The sequence below is a fragment of the Sciurus carolinensis genome, chromosome 16 (assembly GCF_902686445.1).
Source record: "Sciurus carolinensis chromosome 16, mSciCar1.2, whole genome shotgun sequence".
In the NCBI taxonomy this organism is placed as follows: Eukaryota; Metazoa; Chordata; class Mammalia; order Rodentia; family Sciuridae; genus Sciurus; species Sciurus carolinensis.
In genome coordinates this window covers 6,664,455-6,686,239 of record NC_062228.1, presented here as the reverse complement: position 1 = coordinate 6,686,239, position 21,785 = coordinate 6,664,455, and the positions used below count along the sequence as shown (strand labels likewise).

Below are 21,785 nucleotides of genomic sequence, written 5' to 3'. Positions count from 1 at the left end.
CCAGGGGTCCAGATGAAGACGAGGGAACAACGCCCTGGAAGCCACCAAGCTTTAGAACGCTAGAGGCAGGCCTGGCCCGGCCTCTGAAGTCTCACTTCAGGCCAGCTGTCCTCCAGGTGACGGGGTTCCAGCACAGATGGAGAAAGGCCGCTCCTGCAACCTGCTCGGGTGGGGAGGGTGTGGACGGTGACTACCAGCTAAAATAATCACAGACCAGAAAACAAGGGGGTGGGCGGGGCTGGGGCTCAGTGGTGAGCGCTGCCTGGCACGTGAGAGGCTCTGGGCTTCACCCTCAGCACCACATAAAATAAGCAAAAAAGTCAAGACGTCGTGTCTTAGCAACTAAAAAATATTCTTAAAAAACAGGTATGTTTTACAAATACACCCTATTTATCAAAGTCCGTGGCCTTCCTATTGGAGCACAGGGTGAGGCAGCCCCCAGAGAGGCCAGGGTCCTGGGACCCCCTGACCAAATAACCAGCAAAACCATCCAAGGACAGCAGACCCGCTATTCCATCGCGACTTGGGGCTCACAGACTGAGGCCATCTTGGGAGGACGCTGGGCCAAGGACAGAGGGCCTTCTGGGCGCTGGGACCCCTGTCATGTGGCCAAGCTGCTTGTGTCTCAGAAACCTCCTCCAGGAGATGCAGTGGACGTGTCCCCCAGACTGCAGCCCGGGAGGACCGCCCCCGGGCTCGTGCCTCCGAGAGACTGCACCCAGCTGGCAGCGAGGCCCGAGGACTGGGAACACCCTGGAAGCGCTGGGAGCAGGCTCTGCAGTCAGACCCCGGAATCCCAGCCCTGCATCGCTTCCCGGGAGGAGCAGCCGCAGGAGCCCCGCGTCCTCACCTGTGGTTAACGGGACCCACTCTGCAGGGCTGTTTGGAACTTGCTCAATCCAAGAGCCAACCGCAGGGTGCCCGGGACACGCCAGCCACTCCGCGTTAGCTGAGGGAGGCCGAGGCATTCAGAAAGAAGAGCTGGCGGGTCGGCCCCCACACCCTGCCTTCCCCACCACCACCCCAGGCCCGAGGGGACCAGTCACCCTGAGGAGTCCAGGAAGCCCAATGGAGGGGCACGGCCTGGTGCCAACCCCACAACCCCTCTCACGGCTGCTGGGCTGGCAACTCTGGGGCCCGCAGGGAAGGGGAAGGACGCACACTGCTGTCTAGGGGCAGGCCACCCGCCTCGCGAGCCTCCTTCCTTCCAGCCCCTCCAGGCCTCCCGGCAAAGGACAGAGGAGCGTTGCCACACAGAAGGCTCCATCCATCACGCCCCACAGCGCCCTGCCCCCGCACAGAGGAGCCAGAGAACACGCTAAGGGGAAAGCCCGGCAAGACGAAGCTGCTCACAAGCGAGATCATCACCTCTGGGTACAGGAGGACAGCGTCCCCGGGCCGCGGCGACCAAGGCTGGGAGCAGGAGGGGGTTCCGGCTCAGGGCTGTGATCCCGGGATTAGCAGGGCCCTTGCCCACCCACAGGGGCACGGCAGTAGCAACCAGGAGATGCACAAATGCTCTGCCGTACCAGCAGGACCATCAGGGAGAAAGCAAAGCAGAATGAATCAAGAGCAAACCCCCCTCGGGATGAACCTGCACACCCCAATCAAGGACTTCAGCAGCATTGGGAAGGACTTCAGGAACATTCTGAATGCTCAAAATGCAAGATGCAAGAAAAACATGCATTTAAAATAAATAAGAAACTCTCAAACAGAAGCAGAAATAAAGGAAACAAAGACAGTGAGCAGGGTAAAGAACTAATTAAAAATCAAAGAAAGAAAAATATTGTGTATCACAAATTAAGGACTAATATCTCCAGACTGTAAAGGGCTTTTAAACACTGAAGACAAACAGACCGAAAAGCTCTCCAGAAGAAAAGGAACAAAACACGCAATCTACAAACATTACATCAAAATGGCCTTTAAACTTTAAAAAAAAAAAAAAAAACTTCAATCAAAGCAGTAATACAAATTAAAACGCAGGGATGTCAGGCATTCTCCAAATTGTGGGTGGGGTGAGGAAAAGTACCACCACTCTGAAGAAAAACTGGCAACAGCCTACAGAATTGTCTCTGCACTTTCTCTACCAAGAAATCCTAATTCTAGAAACAATGCAAAAACATACCTCCAAATGAGCAAAAATAATACATGCTTGAGATTATTGTTTACAGCGTTATTTATTATTGCAAATACTGGAAATGACCTAAATGTCCAAGCACAGATTTGTAAAATAAACGAAGGTGTGTCCACATAGTAGAATATTATGCAGCTACGAACTAATAGGGAGTAATTTCCAAAATATATTTTTCAAGTGAAGAAAGGAAAGGCTAAACGGTATTTTGACTTTAGTGTAAGAAAGATGGGAAATGAGCATCAATAAATCTGTTTACTTTTGCAAAAAGAAATACAGGATCAATAAATCAGAAAACAATGGCCTTGGTCAGTGATGTGGCTGGAAGGAGACTGGAGCAGAGGTGGGAAGGGGTGACACTTGGCTGGATATATCTTTTTGATTTGGGGAAGTCTATTAAAACACTGAGATATAAAGTAAAATCAATGAAGATGGAGGAGAACAAACTACATGCAGATATAAAGAAACAGATGTTTCCCCATGAAAACAGACTAGGACTCCCAGAGAAGGGGCTGCTTCCAGGGCCAAGACAGACAAGGTGCAAGTTGGTCCAGAAAATCGTGAAGTACCTGGCAGTAAGGAACTGCCCAAAAGAATAACCAGACATGCGACAGGACAAATGAGGCAGTTTTTAAGGACTCCCAATGGCCAAATCTAGGACAATCTGAACATTAAAATAAGTAACAGCAATCTGGATCATGGACAACTGCATAAAACAAAACTGCAATAATGGAAATGACTAATGACGGATGGATGGACAGACAGGTAGACAGGACAGGATGGGTGGACCATGGACAGGGTGGAGTAGGGGTGAAGAGCAACTGCACCAAGAGCTTCACTTGAGATGCATGACCTGCATCTCATCTTGAAGAATCACCAGACAAACCCAAACTGAGGAACACTCAATAAAATAATCGGTGTGTGTTCTTCAAAAATGGAAATGCCACTAAATAAAACGCAAAGTTGAAGAGTTACTTCTTAATCTAGTTAAGCAGATTAAATAGAAAAGACAGTCAAGGCGCCATGAATATCTAAAACACCGGGGCCACAGAAAAAATAGGAATATGGACTACACGGATTAGATAAGACACACAGCAACATGAAACATCCAGAATTTCATAACGGCACTGTTGACTTGCAGAACAGTCTTTTCTTAAAAATACCCACACTAAATATTAAGGGGGAAAGAGGCAAAACATACGAACTCTATAATCAGATAGTTCATAAAATGATAATTTTTATCATTCATATGATCTTTTGTATATGTATCTCTATATAAACATCAATGAACATACGAACAAAAAAGGAAAGAAAGCAAACATAGCAAAATGTTAAAACCAGTGAATTTTTTTAGCACCTTCTCTTTTCAAATGGCAAACTTTTAGAAATTTTAAGACTATGCTAATATCCTGTTTATTCTCATTGACTTAATGCTTCTGAAAACCAGTGAAGTTGACAGCAAAGTAGCAAGATATAAAATTAACACCCATAATATCAATGGCATTCCTACATATCAGTGATAAATCAACTGAAAGAGAAATTAGGAAAACTATCACATTTATAAGAGCCTCAAAAAAAATTGGGCATCTGTAGAACTCCATCATGAAAACTATAGAACACTCAAGAAAGAAACTGAAGAAGACCTTAGAAGATGGAAAGACCACACATGTTCTTGGTTCGATGGAATATTGTCCAAATGGCCACACTACCAAAAGTGCTATGGATTTAATGTAATTCTTATTAAAGTTCCAATGATATCCATCATAGAAATAGAAAAAGCAATCATGAAATAGCCAAAGCAAGAAAAACAAAGCAGGAGGCATCACAATACCAGACCTAAAATTATACTACAGAGCTATAGTAACAAAAATAGCATGATATTGGCACCAAAACAGACATGAAGATCAATGGTATAGAACAGAAGACACAGAGACAAACCCACATAAATACAGTTTTCTCATACTAGACAAAGGTGCCATAAACAAACATTGGAGAAAAGATAACCTCTTCAACAAAAGGTGCTAGGGAAACTGGAAATCCATGTGTAGCAAAATGAAATCAAACCCCTGTCTCTCACACTGCACAAAGCTCAACTCAAAGTGGATCACAGACTTAAGCACTAGAACAGAGATCTTGGGCCTAACGGAAAAAAAGTAGGCCCAACTCTCCACCATGTCAGCTTAGGATCTGACATCCCTAACAAGACTCCCAAAGCACAAGAAGTAAAATCAAGAATCAATAAATGGGATGGAATCAAACTAAAAAGTTCCTTTACAGCAAAGGAAACAATCAAAAACACAGCCTATGGAATGGGAGAAAATCTCTGCCACACACACCTCAGATAGAGCATTAATCTCCAGTATATATAAAGAACTCAAAATCTTAACACCAAAAAAACAAATAACCCAATCAATAACTGGGCAAAGGAACTGATCAGACACTTCACAGAGGAAGAAATATGATCAGTCAACAAATATATGAAAAAATATTCAACATCTCTAGCAATTAGAGAAAGGCAAATTAAAACTACACTGAAATTTCATCTCACTCCAATCAGAATGGCAATAATCAAGAATACAAGTAACAATAAAAGTCGCAAGGATGTGGGGAGGAAAAGGTACTCTCATACGTGGCTGGTGGGAACTGCAAATTGGTGCAACCACTCTGGAAAGCAGTATGGAGATGCCTAAGAAAACTTGGAATAGAACCACCATTTGACCCAGCTAGTCACTCCAACTTTTATACCTAAAGGACTTAAAATCAGCATACTACAGTAACACAGCCACATCAATGTTTACAGCAGCTCAACTCACTACTGCTAAACTATGGAACCAACCTAGGTGCCCTTCAACAGATGAATGAATAAAGAAAATGTTGTAATATATATGTATGTATGTATATATATATGATGGAATATTGCTTAGCCATCAAGAAGTATGAAGTTATGGCATTTGATGGTAAATGAATGGAACTGGAGACTATCCACACAAAATGAAATAAGCCAATCCCAAAAACAAAAAGCCAAATGTTCTCTCTGACATGTGGATGCTGACTCACAATGTGTGTGTGGGGAGGTTCCACCAGATTAGACAGGGGTGTTGGGGGAAGGGAGGGAGGATGGGAATAGGAAAGACAGTAGAGTTAATGGACATAACTTTCCTATGTTCATATATGAACATATGACCAGTGTAACTCCACATCATGTACAACCAAAAGAATGGGAAGTTGTACCCCATGTATGTGTGATCTGACAAAATACATTCTCCTGTCATGGATAACTAAAAAGAACAAATGAAAAGTTAAAAAAAAAAATCTAGTGAATTTGGAAAGGGGTCCTCCATGATGCTTTCTATAAGTATGAAACCATTTCAAATTAAAGAGTGAAATATAATTTAAACACAACTATCTGAAAATAAGATCCAAATTAAAATTTTATTCAAGGAATAATCCTAAGAAAGGAATACTCAAAAAGATAATAGCAGAATATTTTTAAGAGCTTAAAAAGAAAAGGTCCTGAGTTTGACAGAGCACTGAGTACCAAGCAGAGTAAAAAGACAAATAATAATAAGACTAAAGAATATTCATGGATAGAGAAGTTTGTAAAATAGCATACACAGAAAAATAACATTATTCAAAGAGAATGACAAATTGATAACAGCAACAACAGAGACTTGGAAAAAATAAGCTACTATCTGTTGGGGGCTGTGCCAGCCAGAACAGCGCCTGATCACATCGGCAGTGAGGAGGTTAATTGACATAAGCCACTCAGGTGATTTATCACTGGCTGTATTCAGTTAAGTCCACACGCACAACCGAGCACAGGTGTTCCCCAGCGCGCCTCCTCAGGCCTGCTCCTTTTAACCCTTGCTGTGATGGGGCAGCTGGCTCCTCGCCTGATCGCAACTGGCGTGGCCCCGCCCTCCGCCTCCTGGAGGGAATATAAGGGGGAGGTGGGCGGGGCGCAACAGTAAGCAGCAGCAGCTAGTAGCAAGAGGCGGAGAGAAGCCACTAGCAGAAAGGAAGAAGAAGAAGCGGCAAGCAGATAGAAGCAGCTAGCAGAGAGAAGCAGCAGGCAGCGGGGGAAGGCAGATCACAGAGCGGAGAATTGAGAACACACCTCTAGATCACAGATAGGTAGATAGCAGTATATGGGACACATCACTAAGAAGCACCTCAGATAGACGCACCCTTAGTTCACAGGATGCAGGATGCACCTTTAAGAAGCAACAGAACTAAGAAGATATAGATCTCTGAAAGTGTAGTCTCTCTCTCTTAAGCAAAGTCTCTCTTTCTCTCTTACGCAAAGTCCCTCTCTCTCTCCTCTTTCTCTAAGAAAAGCCTTTCTTCCTCAATAGCCCAGGGAACAAGCGAATAAGCGAGAAAGCAGCCCACTAAAAGAAAGATAGAAGCAGTTCATTTCCAGTCCACCACTGATAAAGACCCGTGCAAATTGTTGCTGCAGGTGGTGACAAATACCCGTGGATTTGGCACTGCAAAGAGCCAGTGACAACTATCATATAAATGCCAAGAGAAAATAACCATCAACCAGGAATTTTATACCCAGCTAAAACAGCATTCAAAGGACCAAGATAAATAGGCATTTCAGATACTCATACACTAAGAGAGGTTACCAACCACAGAATCTAAAATAAAGATTCAGAGAAACTTCAGCAAATCAAAAAGTTAATTTAGGAGAAGACATGGGGGAAAGGAAACAAAGTAGACAAAAAATGTGTTTCAGTGAATGTAACTATTAGCTATAAAAATAATCATCTTTGTGCTTTAACAACATTCGGTATATAAAACAATAATAGGACATAGAAAGCACATGCTAATGGCAACTTCAAGCTAAGTAGAGCTGCCTGCCCATATTTAGTAGGAAGACATCATACTTGTTAGAAAAAAATAATAGGTAGACATGCGTGCTAAAATTGCAAGATATAAATACGATCTACAGCTGGCTTCAAAGTCACTACAGGGGGAGAAAATATACATAAAACGCATCCATCCAAAAAAAACTTGATAGGGGACTGAGTGAAGGGGGAGCAGACCAAAAATAAAAAGGAAGTGAAAAATAAACAGAAATAAGTCAAATAAATCAATGATCACATGAATCCGTGATCAGATCACACCAGTGCACTTGAAGACAGAGCTAGTAAGACGGGACAAACACTAAGACGTGTAGCAGGCTCCCCAAGGAACAACCGCGCGTCGCAGGGCAGCAGCTCCATTCCGCCGGTGAGGAGGGCGGGACCTCGCGGAGGCCTGGCCAGCCACGCACACCCTGTCGCCCACACGCATGGCCCAGCTCCGGAGCCGCGGCCGGACGCCGGGTCGCCCCGCCGCGGACCACCCGACCACCGGACCACCGGCATCCCCGCAGGCGCGCTCGGGGTCCACCTCCGCCGCCCACGCTGCGCTGGGATGGCCTGCGCTTCCGCGGACCGGAGGACCAGCTCCCGCGTGCGCCACAGGGCGCGCCGCCGCCTCCCGACGCTGAGCCAGATCTCGCCCTCGGCCATGCCGGGAGCCGAGCCGGCGCCGGGAGTGCGAGGGGTTCCCTTTCCTCGGGAGGAAAGAGCGCCCGGGGCTCCAGCCCTGAGGACACGGGACGTCCCGGGGACGGGGACGCGGCGTCCTCCTTCCCAGCGCGCACCCTCCCGGGCAGCTCCACAGTCCCCTTGGCACAGCCTCCTGAGCAGCTGCCCTGCCTGCGTCCACACGCAGTTACAGCCACAGGGTCCTTCCCCCGGCACCTAGTCCCGGAGCGTCCATGCTGTGCTTGGTCCCTGGGGTGCGCTGATGGGCAGACACAGACACAGACACGGCCCTACCCCTGGAGTCCCAGCCTGATTCAAGGGAAACCCTGCAAGCAGGAAATGTTTAGTGGCCGCACAGGCCAGTACAGAGGCCGCAGCTACTAAAATGTTTGAATTTTTTAATTAACTGAAACTTAACTTCAGCCACCTGTGGCTGATGGTGACCCTACTGGAATCACACCACGGGAATAATTACCATGCACACCTTGCACATTTTGTTTTAACTTCTCTTGAATGTCTGGCTCCCTCCTTGTCCCCAGATGGCTGTTCTACTTATTCCTGCCTGCAGAGCTGGTGGAGCCCAGCACAGAGAAGGGCACAGACCCTTGTTGGTTGAATGAATAAATGAAAAAAGGCTAGGCCTAGAACAGAGGCCCTACGGAAGTTCCTGCTCCTGACGAGAGAGATCAAGTGAGGGGCCAGAAAGCGGGAGGAGGAAAGGGTTGGGATGGGGCTCCCCCAGTCATGAAAGAGGCAAGCACCAGGCCCTTTCCTGCCATCCTCTCTCCCTCCGTCCTCATCTTGGGGAGCAGATAAATCATAAAGAGGAGGAGAAAGCACTGGCCCACAGGTGGCTCAAAGGTCAGCACCTTGGGTGGTGAACTGGGCCAGGAATGGGGAGGGAACAGCCATGGGAAGCAAGAGGGAAGACCCGTCCATCCTCCTGCCCAGCAGAGCTGCGCCCTGGGACCTGCAGGGACAGTCTTTGCACCTGCAGTTCTCAGAAGAGACCGTGAGAAGACTGGAGGTCTGTGGCCAACCTGCAGGAGAGCTGCAAAGGAAGGGCCCGGCCACGCTGGACAGTAGAGGAGGCTGACAGTGCCGGTCAGCTGTGGGACCTGGTCTGCCAGCACCTCAGCAGGAATGTGCGCTGCCATCTGGGTCCGTGGCTCCAGGCTTCCTGCCTGGGGCTGGAGGGGTGTCACCTTCTGAAGACGGGTGGGGAGAGGCCGAGGCTGGAAACGCTGGACAGACCCAGCCACACACATATGAGAGTCACAGTGCAGGGCCGGAGTGCCCAGCATGCACCCTGAGCCCCACTCGTCCCACTGTCTCACGGCTGTCCCCGTCCCACTCCTCACTGCCCACACGCAGAATCCACAGGCACAATAAATAAATATATACCTCAGCCACACTGGCCTCACCTGGCATGCTATAATTGTGCCCAATAAAATTCATACACTCCGATTTCAAGGAAGTTCAGGGTCCAGGATCACTTGGGGTTGCTGAGGATTCTAAGCATCCCATGATGTTTAAAAGCAGAGGAGCAAAACATCAATTCAAGATGCAGAACAGCCTGATTAAGACTTCCAGCAGGTCAATTCATGCCTCCAAGGCCACCTGCCCGATCCTGGTGAAACGCCCCGCGGGCCGAGGTCTGCAGCCACTCTACTGAGGGCGTCCCACCTCCCTTCTTGCGGCCCTGTGTGGAACCACAAGTGCCTGCCCCTGCCTCGCCGTGGCTCCCCCTGCTTTTGGGCCTCAGCTCCCCCTCCTGGCCCTCTCATACCCCAACTCTCAGGACTATTCAAGGTTCCTAGACCCTCTGTGTTTCCTGTGTCAGAGTCCTTGTTCAGTTGTCCCCTTGGCCAGGAACGCCATTCCCGTCCACCTGCACACAGGGCGTGCTCCACAGCCACCTCGATGCTCCTCTATCCAGCAGCTGCCTCTTCTGCCCCTGGTGCCCAGGAACAGTGGCAGATATGGCCCCCATGGTAGTGGGTCCTGGTCCTTCCTGACTTGCTGGCACGCTCAGGTCACTGGGGACCAGCTGAGCCCCTTTGTCAACCTCATCAGTTTGGAGTTCTTTGGAAGACAAGGCTAGTCGTCTGTGTCCTCAGTTCCCAGCACATGGTGGGGCAAAGTCAATCCTGCTTTAACTGAATTATAGGAGAAAAAGTGTGGTCTCAAAAGGACACATCAAAAGGGGTTTTCAAATCGGACGCAGCTCTCCTCTGGGCTCCCTCAAGAAGCAGGACAGCAGCGGCTCAGAGTCTGCACCCAGACCACCCAGGGCCACGGCCTGCGATGGCCACCTACCACCTGAGGGGCCAGGCACCCCTCAGCTGCAGGCACCTCAGTTTCCCTGCCTGTGAGCTGAGAGCGAGCCGCTACCTGCGAGGGTGGGCTGAGCCACTGAAGCTGCGTGCCCGAGCAGGGCGCTGCTTGCAGCCGGGCTCAGTGAATGCCACGGCATGGGAACGGTGGCTCTGTGTGGTTGCCTACTGATCTGCCTTCTTCCCTACACGGAGAGCATCTTGTCTTCTCCACTGTTTTATCCTTAGCACGGGGCCCAGGGGGGCCCACGCACTGGCTCACAGTAGTCACATACTGGGCGCCTGGCGGAGAAGCCAAACGGACTGTCTGGCGACATCTGAGGCAGGTGTCCCACATCTTCTAGAATCTTCTTAATACAGCTCCTACTTGCTGACCATTCTCCTGTCACATCTGTGCATGTCCTTCAGGTCTCAGGCCTCTTCTCTAATCTCCTCTTTCCAGAAGGTTCCACCTGCATGTTGGGTTCTCCTGCATCCCCGTCATGGTGCCTTGTGTTGGGCCCCTTCCTTGTTTTTTCCCACGAAAGCACAATCCCAGCAGTGTCCTGAGCACCTAGCACCAAGCCTGGCATGCAAGGTGCTTGCCAAACCTCAGCGCTAGAGGTTTCTCCTTCACCACCACAAAGTAACACAAGGAGTCGCAGGTGGGAAGCTGGGCCGGCAGTGGGGATATCCTACTCTCCTCTGGGGGGATGGACTACACAAAATTGGAAGAATGCAACCAACAGAAATGTACTCTGCTGAAAAGGCCATGCCATTCCCTGGATGTGGAATGTGAAGAGGGGCAAAGCAGGGAGGGCCGCCATGGCAGATGGCGGACACAACGGAGGCAAGACAGGGGAAGGGGCGCCTTCCACTGCTGGCAAGAGTCCTGACAAAACACCAGCTCTCTGTGACTTGGAACCATGAGCAAGAAGCACCACGTAAGCGAGTGTGCAAGACAACTCAGGGAGGGAGTGGGACACTGGGACCAGGGGGCGTAGCCTTGAGAGATGCTAGGAGGGCCTGTGGTGGCTTGCTCCCAGCCTGGGGACCCCACCTTCAAGCAGGACAGGCGCCTCGCTTCCTCTCCCATCCACTGGCACTGCTGTTCCTCAACACCTGCTAAGTGCCTGCACTGCTGGAGACCACCCCTGACCTCAGCAGCTCTTGTCCTGGTGGTGGAGACAGAGATCATTTGACAATCAGGCTGTGAGCTCTACGGACTGAGGCTCATGCTGTCAGTGAAGAAATGTGGTTCTACGTATGCAGTCAGGGAAGGCTTCCACGGGCAGCCGCTGCTGGAGTCAGATGTGCAGGATGAGCGGAGGCCACTGCACGGGAGGGTGGTGGGGAGGGAGTGTGCAGACCCAGGAACACATGCAGCAGGCTGCAGCAGGCCAAGGGGGACCCGCCCTCATCACACGGGGCAGCCCCTGGACCTCAGCCTCCTTGAGGGTGGTCTGACCCGGGTCGGAGGCCATACCCTTTGTGATGTGGTGACAGCACCCACATGCTGTCCCTGGGCTCTGTGTCCTTGCAGAGGCTGTGGACGGCTCCAGCCATCATACCTCTTCCTCACTCCTGCTTATTCCACCAGCTTCCACTCTTGCCTCACCTCCTCCGAGAAGCCCCTTCCCCTTCATTGGCTTTGGTGCCCCTGCATGTCTGTGTGTCTCCACAGGCACTAGTGTTATCTCAGCGGTTCCTGGTTTATATGGCCACTCAATGAGTGTTGAATCAGGTAATTAATACACACACAGTAAAAGTGCTCCAAAAACAATTTGGAAAATGCAGAGATCCAGTAAGAATAAATAGGGGAAGAACTAAAATAACAGGTAACAATTATCACATCTCCCATATAATGGGTAATGTTCTAAGTGCTTTCCATAAGTTAATTCGCTTATTCTTTGCCCCAACCTCATGAGGTCTGATTGTCTGCATTTCATTAATGAAGAACTGGGCCCAGAGTCTGAGGTGGCAGGTGGACTGTGGACCCTGTGGCACACCATGTCTCAGCACCTGTTTGCACCTGGCAGCTCCCAGGGACAGACACAGGAGCACAAGAAGACTCTGCCGCACTGAGGAACTAAAATTAAAACAGAGCTCGGAAAAGCATTACAAAGACTGGCAATAGCCAGGGTTGGCAAGAGCGGCGCCTCTGCAGCAGCCTGAACGTCATCAGAGAAGGGAACAGTTAAGTCCTGGCTCACTGTGAAATCCTAAGCAGCTAAAAAGAGGAGAGCAGATCCACATGTCCTGAGCCAGACAGAAAGCACACCGCAGAACAGGGTGCTCTCGCCACCTCCGGGCTTTATCCAGATGTCACATCAGGAAGCTCTTGGAGATGACAGACAGACAGATGGATGACAGATGATTGACAGATTGATAGACAGATGATAGATACGAGCAGCTATCACAGATGCTAGATGATAGCTAAATAGACTGATAGCTGATGGTAGATGGCAGCTAGACAGGCAGATAAATGATAGATGAGATGTATGGTGGCTAGATGGGTAGACGACAGGACACAGATACCACAGATGATAGAACAGAGAGATGGGACTAGTCTAGCTCATCATTCAGTCAACAAATATTTGAGTAAATATATATAACATGTAAATATAAAATGTGTGTCATACACACACGATAAACTTAGAAAAGAGTCTGGAAAGATTCACAGAAAACATGAACAGCAGTCACCTCTCCAAATAGGATCTGGGAAGAAGGAAGAGGGAGATGGGAACATTTAAACAGCTTGCCCTTCCCATGTTGTTTGAATGTTTTACAATGTATGTGCACATTACTCTTGTAACTTTAAAAAAGAAAAAGAAAAAAATAGGAGAGAGAAAAGAAAAGCAAAGGAAAAGGAAAAAAGAGAAACACTTTGGGGGCTTAGATACACCATACCGACACATTGAAACGACTCTAAAAGTACTTGCTTTCTATAAAAGGCATAAACATAATAAAAAGAGAGTCAGAAGAGTCAACAGTGGCCAACACCTTCCACCACCTGTGGTGACAGGCAGTGGACGGTCCCAGGTGACGTGCTCAGCCAGGAAGAGGAAGCTTCCAGCAAAGTGCTGAGGGGCAGGAGGTGGTGGAGAGAAGGTGAGAGACCTCACAGTCGGAGACGCTGAGGACAGTGGAATGTGGCCCTGCCCTTACTGTGGATTTCAGGACGGGGTCCCAGAACCCAGTCAGAGGTGGCCTTCAGCAGCCCCTGGCAGGGTGATGAGGGCAAAGTTCATTTCCTCGGTCATTGAAATAAAGTGTGACAATTAAGGGACTTTCCTTTAAGATTCACTCACGTGTGTGCAAGTGTGCATCTAAACCTATGGCCCTAAGGAAAATCACCTGGAGCAGAGAATCTAGCTCCCCAGAGGGCCCTCAGCATCTCCACACACCTGAAGACCAAAGGTAGGCCCAGCAGCGTGGCCAGTGCAGTGCCCTGGCCTCCACCAAGCTCATCCCAGACCTCCGAGAGTGCTGGCTGGCATCACACCCTGACCCCTGCCCTTGGCACTATGTCTTAACCTCGGAGCCTATTTCCCCAACCTCGGGCAAAGCTAATGGTGGGTAGCCTTGCTATGTTGCTTTGTCCAAAGCACAGAGAGCTCGACAAGATGCCAGCCATGTGGCCTTCGCCTCCAGCAGCCCCACCACCCTGACAGTCAGGAGAAGCCTGGCGGTGGAGCAGTGTGGGGCAAGGAAGTGGCCATGGGCGTCCACCTCCCTCCCGAGGAGTGGCTTGGCAGGCACACTGGTAAACCAACTCTGTACTGTGGCTCTGAATCCCTCTATAGACACCACCTCATCACCGTGTGCACCTGGGGGACGTTAGCATCCCCCTCTGTCCCCTTGGCTTGTCACTGATGAACGACCCATGGAAACAGTTCCCAGGACTGCTCTGAGGTAGCAGAGGAGAGCCATGGCTGAGCTGGCAGAAGCAATCCGATGATTTCCGAAGCCTGATGGTGGTCGAGATCCCACCCGCCTCTTCTGAAGCCAAGGATTCGGGAACCCACTGGGGGAGCCGATTCCCCATGGATTTGTAGGGGCCGGGCTGCTCCCACTTAAAGAGTTCGATTTTCCATCACAGTCATGCACTGTCCAGGGGGCGTGCTGGCCACACTGGACAGGTCCTAGCATCACCACTTAAAAGGGCTTCAAGTCCGCTCATGTGCACACCTCTCCTGCATGTGCTGAAAGGCAAAAAGAAATCCCTGGGCTTTTGTCGATGCGACTGATTGAAAAATCGCCCACTTCTGAACACCAGCAACTTGGTCAATGCTCATTGGCCTGCGAGCGGGTGCTCGGAGAGTGAGCCAAGAACAGCCATGGGCAGAGAAACAGACTGTGGGGTGGCCAGGCACTGCCGTGTGGACGGCCCGACCGGCCTGGGACTTGGGATGGTCCGGGTGATGCTCAGAGCTGTCCCAAGGCAGCTTCCCCTGAGCCTCTTCCAGGACAAGCTGGGTGCCTTGAGCAGTAGTAGGGACTCTAAAGGTCATGAACTGGGGTCAAGGTCAGGGTGAGGAGTGAGAAGATTCTGGAACAGTCCCAGTTTTGAGGAAGTGTTGAGGCAATTGTAATGAGCCCAGAAGGGCTGCTCACTTGTTACTGTATTCTTAAGTGGGACTGACCCACAACTGTCCTCTCTCCTCCCTTGTCTGGTCTGGGAATCCCGGTGAGATGGGGCCCCCGGGAGGCATGAGGAGCCTGCTTTCTTTTTCTGTTCCCTATAACCATCGGGTGAGCAGGGCTGGGGGGGGCGGTGACCTGCTTGGTTAAATAACTTGTTCTAGAATCTTTGGACTTGCCCCTAAAGTCGGCTGGGTCTTGGGCTCCTTCTTTCTGAACTTTTCTGAGAGCTTTTAACAACAATTCAATCTTGTTGTGGTTTTTTTTTTTTCCCAGGTTATCAAGTTGAACGGCCCAGAGTTCATTCCAGTATCTCAGGCTCAGAATTATGCCCTCCTATCAATTAGCTAGGAGGGTGAGCAAGCAGTGGCTCCTGTCCCCCAGCACTCTCTGCCCCAGGTTCAGGAACTGCTTTTTACTTCCCAGCAGCCCACTGGGCAGTGGTTCCGAGGTCGGCCCTGGAGTCGGACGGCCTGGGTCTCTCTCCCAGCCGGGCACTTGGAACCTCGGTCTCCACTGCTGCAAAATGAGCAGAACAACAGCCACCTCCCCGGACTGCCTCGAGGGTCGCGGAAGGCACTGCGACCTCCAAAGCCCTTCCCCCACACCAACACCTCCGCCTCCCTTCCATTTGATGAGGGTGGCGCCCCCTAAACAAGCTCCCCCACAAAGTCATCTGTCATTCCCAGAGAAGAGGCGGAACCAGAGAAGAGCCCTTCCGAGCCGCCCTGGACGTTTCACAAACACTGCTGGGGAGAACGCGGCCCGGGCCCAAAACAGCACCCACTGGAGCCCTGCCTGAGCCTTCGCTCCCGGGAGCCTTCGCTCCCGGAGCAGATCAGGGAGCCAGCAGTCAGCCAGAAGCGCCTGTCACCAAGCTGCTGGTCTGTGCGCAGGACCTCGGCTCCGAGAAGTTAGAACGCATCAAAAGCAACAGCCCACCCCAGAGCCGCTGCTCAGACTGAGCCTCCTCCGGTGCCGCAGACCCCGTGCCCCCAGGTCCAGGGAGGCGAGGCAAGGGACTAGAGGGAGGACATTCAGGGCTCCACCTAGGCATGGACATTACCCTCATCAAAGCTTCCCTCTGGCTGAAAACATAAGTGGAACCATGGTTTGTTTTAACACCTCTGACTCCTTGATAGAAATTTCCAGAACCACAGCACCACCTTTGTTATAGGTCTTGTCCAAGAATATCTCACTACTCTCTGAATTTACCCTTCTTTCTCTAGCAAGGATTCCCAGGGTTTTCCTCTCCGCAGTTCCTCCCAGAACTGCATAATAAGCCAGTTCTAACTAGAGTGTTAAAGGCTGACAGTGGCCGGGACATTTATCGTGCCAGTGACCACAGCAGACGTTAACGTGGGTATAGCAAAGGCATGCCAGCCAAGTCTACAACATACCTGCTACTACTCCCGTGGGGTGAGCCAGAGGCTCCTTCTCAACATGGAGCCAGGGGCAGCCACCCCAACCTAATGAAGAGTGGGCTACAAGTGTCAGAGGGAGAAGTCTTTGCCTACCTTGTTATTACTCTACTCCAGCACTAATCCCAAGGAAGTGCTCAAAAATCAGTATTGAGTCAAATTAAACTGAGGGTCTGGGGATGTGGCTCAGTGGTAGAGCGCTTGCCTTGCATGTGTGAGGCACTAGGTTGGATCCTCAGCACCACATAAAAATAAATAAAGGTACTATGTCCATCCACAACTAAAAAAAAAAAAAAATTAAAGTGACACCTGAGGTGAAATTTCCTCGCCACCCCATTGTGCCACAGAGCATGTCTCAAGAGTCAGTAGTCCCTGGGAGCCATTAGAAGTCATCTCGCCTCCCAGACTCAGAGCATCAGGCCCTCCAGGACCTTCGTTCCTCACAGCTGCCGGTGACCTTACACACGTGGAATCCGAGACCACCGTCTTAATCATTTGGGAGGATCTCACGGGCACCGGTACTATGAGGCGCAGTAAGTAAAAGGCCCTTTCAGAACAGCCAAAGCAGGTCACAGCAGAGGTGGGCAGCCCCCTCCTCTCCACCCAGGCGTGGGCCCCATGGGGTGGAGAACACAAGAGATCAGGGATGAGGAAGGTCTCACGCAGCAGTGTGGAGTTAGCCAGACTCCCATGGTCTCACCAGGCCAGGCCCTACCTAGTCCTCCTGGTCTACCAGGTCATGGACCAGGGCGCATCCATGAGACCCAAGGATGGAGAGCAAACGGCCAGTGGCTTCACTACACTTGAGAGTGGCCAAGGACGAGAAGCCACCTTCTGCTCTCCTTCACACCGTGCACTGGCAGCTGGTCAGCAAACCATCCCCCCTCAGGCTTCTCCCTACTCTGGGGGCAGCTGTGTTCTGAGCAGGCCAGAGGCTGCCAAGAGCCACGGTGCTGGGGATCCTGCCCAGCTCCCACGCCTGCACCCCAGAGCCTCGGAAGTTCCCCTGGCTACCCTGCCTGCAAGAGGGAGCTTGCGACTGCTGGCAGCTGTCACAGGAACATCAAACGTGGATGTTTATGCCAAGCCTCATTTACACAAGCCCACTTTTCCCCAGGAGATGAATGTTTAAAACAAACAGCTCTTACATATGTTAGCAGGCACAGTCACATCGGCATGAGGGATCCCCAGGCGCAAAGATGAGTCAGTCTAGGGCAAAGTCAGCTCAATAAATCCTGTTTGGGTGAGATTTCTCTCTCTGGACAACGAGGAACCTCAAAGAGATTGCTCAGATTCCCCAAGGGGACTCCCTGAAGACAGCCTGCTCTGTAGTGCAGCAAGCTGCACACACCCCACGCTCAAGGCGCCTCACTGCCCTGACAGGCATCTGCCTGTCATCCCCTCCAGCAGCGCCACCTGCATCGTGGCCTCCCTGTTACCACTCTGGTTCCACCTGGGGCATCTGATGGCCCTGCTCTGATGGGAGGAGACTGCCCATGCCACACAGCATTTCAGCAGGTAGACAGAGCGGTGTCTGAGGAGTGAGCGTGTGGGCATAACTGGCTCAGGCAGCTTCCTGGAAAGACCCAGGCCACTAAAGACTCAGGCAAGGAGCAGTCTGACTCCTGAGGAAATGTCAGGTTTGCAAGTCTAAATTACACGGGCGTTGCCTTCTTTTTCCTTGCCTTTGACGAAGCAGAAGGGAGCAATTCCATAACCCAACAGTGTTGCTCCCGAGATGGAGCAAGAAGGTGCTAGCCAGAGCAACACCCACGGCCTCAGGGCAGCACTTGGGACCTGCTGTGGTCTGCATGCTGTGGCCCCCGTTCACATGTTGAAACCTAACCCCAGGGCAACAGCTCCAAGAGGGGCTCCTTAGGAGGGGAGCCGGCTGCCGGGGCCCTGGATGGTGAACGGGATTAATGTCCCTGGGAAAGGCTGATAGAGCTGCCTCGCCCCTTAACCACATGGCTAGAAGGCGCCATCTGTGAGCAGCAGGCCCTGCTCAGGAACCCCAATTTCAGACTCCCCAGCCTCCACAACTGTGGAATGTATTTCTGTTGTTTGTAAATTATCCCAAATGGACTAAGACAGGACCTAGCATAGAAATGCGCACAACCATCTAGTAACACTGAGGGGAAGAAGCTCCAGGTGACAGACTGGCTTGGCGAATGCCACCTTCAAACTGGGTCTAAGAAGAAGGAGCAGCCCCAGTCCCGGACCCTCCCTGGGCTATACTGCTGCAGCCTGATGAGATTGCAAGCGAGGCCTCTGCCTGGGGCCCTGGAAAAACACTGGCCTCCGGGGACACAAGACCCAGGTCCTGAGGTGTGGGGACGCTGTCCTGCCCACAGGGACATGGATCTAGAGGTTGCCCTGCAGCACCGTCAGGATTTACCAGTTCATTCCAAGCTTCAGCTGAGCCTCAGGGAGGCTTGGCCTCCCCAGCACAAAGCTGTCACCATGTGGACACATGGCCGAATCTGCAGCTTCGAGGCCCCAGGTGAGAGAGGAGGGAGAACCCCAAGTGGCCAAGAGTCAAGGCTGGGCTCTTGGTGCCTCCCTAGGCTGCAGCAAACCCCACCCACCCAGGCGGGAGCCAAACCCAAGAGAAAGAAAAGCCACAGACCGAGCCCGTTCTCCACCAGCACCGAGTGGGTCCCGTCACAGTCGCCGGCATCCTGCTCTCCCACCGGGTCATCCAAATCCACGTCAGGCTGATGGGACCCGTTCCCAAAGTGCCTCTCGTCCTTCTCGGAGCCGGCGTCCCCGTTCTCCAGGCCGTTCTGCGCCTTCTTCAGGGGCATGATCTGCAAGCCGCTGGGCGTAGTCCGGTAGGACACCGTCTTGGCGGCCCTGTCGCCCCCCGCGCCCGGGGCCTTGCCCGCGCAGCCCTTCTTGGGCTTGGGCAGCGCCGGCGCGATGCGCTTGCGCTTGTGCGAGGCCGCCTTGCTGCGCCCGGGCTCGGCGCGCAGGAGCTTGCCGGCGCCCGGCTGCTTGCCCGCCTTGGCGCGCTTGTCGCGGGGCGCGGGCAGCCCGTTGAACTCGTCGATGAACTCCTCGCAGTGCAGCAGGTGGTGCTCGGGCTCCCACGTGTCCTCGGCGCTGCCGTAGCCCTTCCATCGGATGAGGTACTCCCACTTGCCCTTCTTGTTCTTCCTCTTGTCTACTATCCTTTCAACCTGGGCACAGGAGAGTCGGGAGAGAGAAAAGAGGGTCAGTGGCCGGCAGCCCGGCTGCGCTGGGAGGCCGCCGGGAAACCCCGCACGACCAGGTCACTCCCCTGGTGGCTCGGGCGTACCGGGCCGGGCCTCTGCACCCGCCGTCCCTGGAAACCGCCCTGCAAGCAAGCTCCCAGGAGTGACTTCTATTCTTTTCGGGGCAGCGAGTGGACTCAGGCTTTTAAAGACCAATTTGGTGTGGGTGTGTCATCCTTTCTAACAGTGACCTTAACATTTATCAAGCAATTGTATGAACAGCACATGCTAATTTACTGATGACACCGACCACCAGTGGCATTTACCGGGCACTCTGGGGTGGATGCTGTCCCTATGCTGGGGATCCACTCTCGCATCTCATTTCCCCGGCAGCAGCCCAATGAGGTCATCCCACCAGAGATGGAGCAACTCAACCAAGTTCCCAAGTGGGCAGGGGCAGAGTGAGGGTTTGAATGGCTGTCACCCGAGACCTGCTCTCCAATCACTAGGCCAAACCAACTCTGTCAACGCAAGAGGCTTCCATGCTGACCACAAGGGAGTTGAGTTGACAATGCCAACTGTCCCCATGCAGGTCCCCCATCAGGCTGCAACATGGGGCACAGCCAGGAGGCAGACATGGGTGAGGTCTGCTGAGAGCCTACTGTGTGCCAGGGAAGCCCAGGGCGCGCACTGTTGTTCCCACTGGATAGATGAGGAGACCCAGGCAACCTCCCTGTGGCGCACTGCCCTGATGTGGCGGAGGGGGTCTGAATGGTCACTGGGTCCTAAGCCATGTGCTACTGTCCACCTGTCTTTAAAGAGCCTCCGCTGCCATCCCATAGGCAAACACTCCAAGGGACATGCCGGTCCTAATGCCAGGAGCTGATGCAGCCCTGCGTTGGTATCTGGGAGCTTATTTACTGTTCTTTCAACCTTGCTGTAGATTTGGAACTTTTTTAAAAATAAACAACAACAACAACAAAAAAAAAAATGTGGAAAATTACCAAAGTTCCTCACCCAAAATGCTATATTCCCATGAGAAAGCAAATAATTATATTCAAAAGTATATTTCAATTGTCTGTATAATATACTTTTAATGAATGGAATTTTGAGGCAATTAAATTAAATAACAAGTGAGGAATAGGTTCTTGAAACTTAGGCAAAGAAAAATATCACGGAGGGAGTAGGTTCAGCTCAGCTGGTGGTTGGTGGCGGCGAGTAGCAGGAGCACAGGGGTCATGACGTGACTGTTTGCACATCTGAATTGCTGCGACGTGGCCTCGCCCCGCCGGTTATGCGCGATGATTAAAAAGCTCTCTCTGATTTGGACTTAATAAATACGGCAACAGCCAGGCGTGCTTCCCCTCCACGGCACTGCCCCTCACCACTGTGATTGTTTCCTTAATTGATTTATCGCCACTTAAATTGGCCTCTATCTATAAAAGTTTCTCTCCTTGTGAAAAGGTCTGCTGGCGTCTGTTTTAGATTTATCCCACAATGTTCAGATGTGGCGCATGAACTCTATAACAGTTTTTTAAAAAAGTAAAATTGTACCCAATTCATCCAACTTCCAACCTGTGGGTCAAGGAATGGAGCTGGTTGAGTATTTCTTTGTAATAATGCTCCAGAAAGCCCAGAGCGTTTCTGAAAGAATTTGCAATTTTGCTTATTTCGAGGACATTGTAGGGTGGAGACTCTCAGCAGCTTTACAGAGGAGGACAGTGAATCAGGAGCCCAGCATGCCTGTGACAGCAGCATTTCCAAGGACACTGCAGTGTCAAGAGCAAGCCCAGATATTCCTTGGGAGCTAAAGAATGTGTACTGGCATGGAGGGCTCCAGCTTTTGAAAGCACCTGCTGAGCTCCTGGGGTGGAGGACCTTCTTCCCCAGAGGAAGCAGAGGACCAAGTTAGAGAGCCACCCAAATGGGTAGAGTGGTGGGTGGGTGACGGGGTTGGTGGATGGATGATGGTGGGTGGGAAGATGGATGGATGAATGAATGAAGAGATGGGTGGACGGTGGGATGAGAAGGTGGATGGGTGGATGATAGATGGATGAATGATGGGCTCAAGGGAGGGTGGAGAGGTGGGTTCATGAATGGATGGGTAGATGAATGGATGGCAGTCACTTACCAAAGTGAGCTTAGTATATTTAAGAACACAGGCTCTGGAGAAAGACTATCTGGTTTAAATCCCCTGTTAAGCCTTATCATGTGTTCTTAAGCAAGTCTCTAAACCTCTTTGGGCCTCAGATGACTCATACAGAAGGAGGAAGTAACACGCCTACTTCATAGGGTGGTTGTGGAGAACAGACAGATACGTGTTTTCACATTCCACAGTAAAGGTCACTTAATCTTGCGTAGCCTTCTGTGACCACAAACCGTGGTGGCACCTAAAGACAGACTGTTTCCCCACCCTGCACAGCATGACTTCTTGGAACAATCAACTCCTCCTGGGGAGGGGAGAGTCAACCCACCTGGACAGCCCTTCCAGTGTGGACGATGGCTATGCACAGCGGGGTCAGCCAGGGTCTGAATGG

General features: G+C 51.3%; 1 protein-coding gene across 1 annotated transcript in view; it reads right to left on the bottom strand.

Annotated features, from left to right (window-relative positions):
• The window catches only part of Cdyl2 (chromodomain Y like 2), a 162,787-nt gene that overhangs the window by 39,535 nt on the left and 101,467 nt on the right, over positions 1-21,785 (bottom strand). Inside the window, exon 4 of the mRNA XM_047528958.1 lies at positions 18,681-19,233. Coding sequence (XP_047384914.1) covers positions 18,681-19,233 — 553 coding nt within the window. The remainder of the gene's footprint in view (positions 1-18,680; positions 19,234-21,785) is intronic.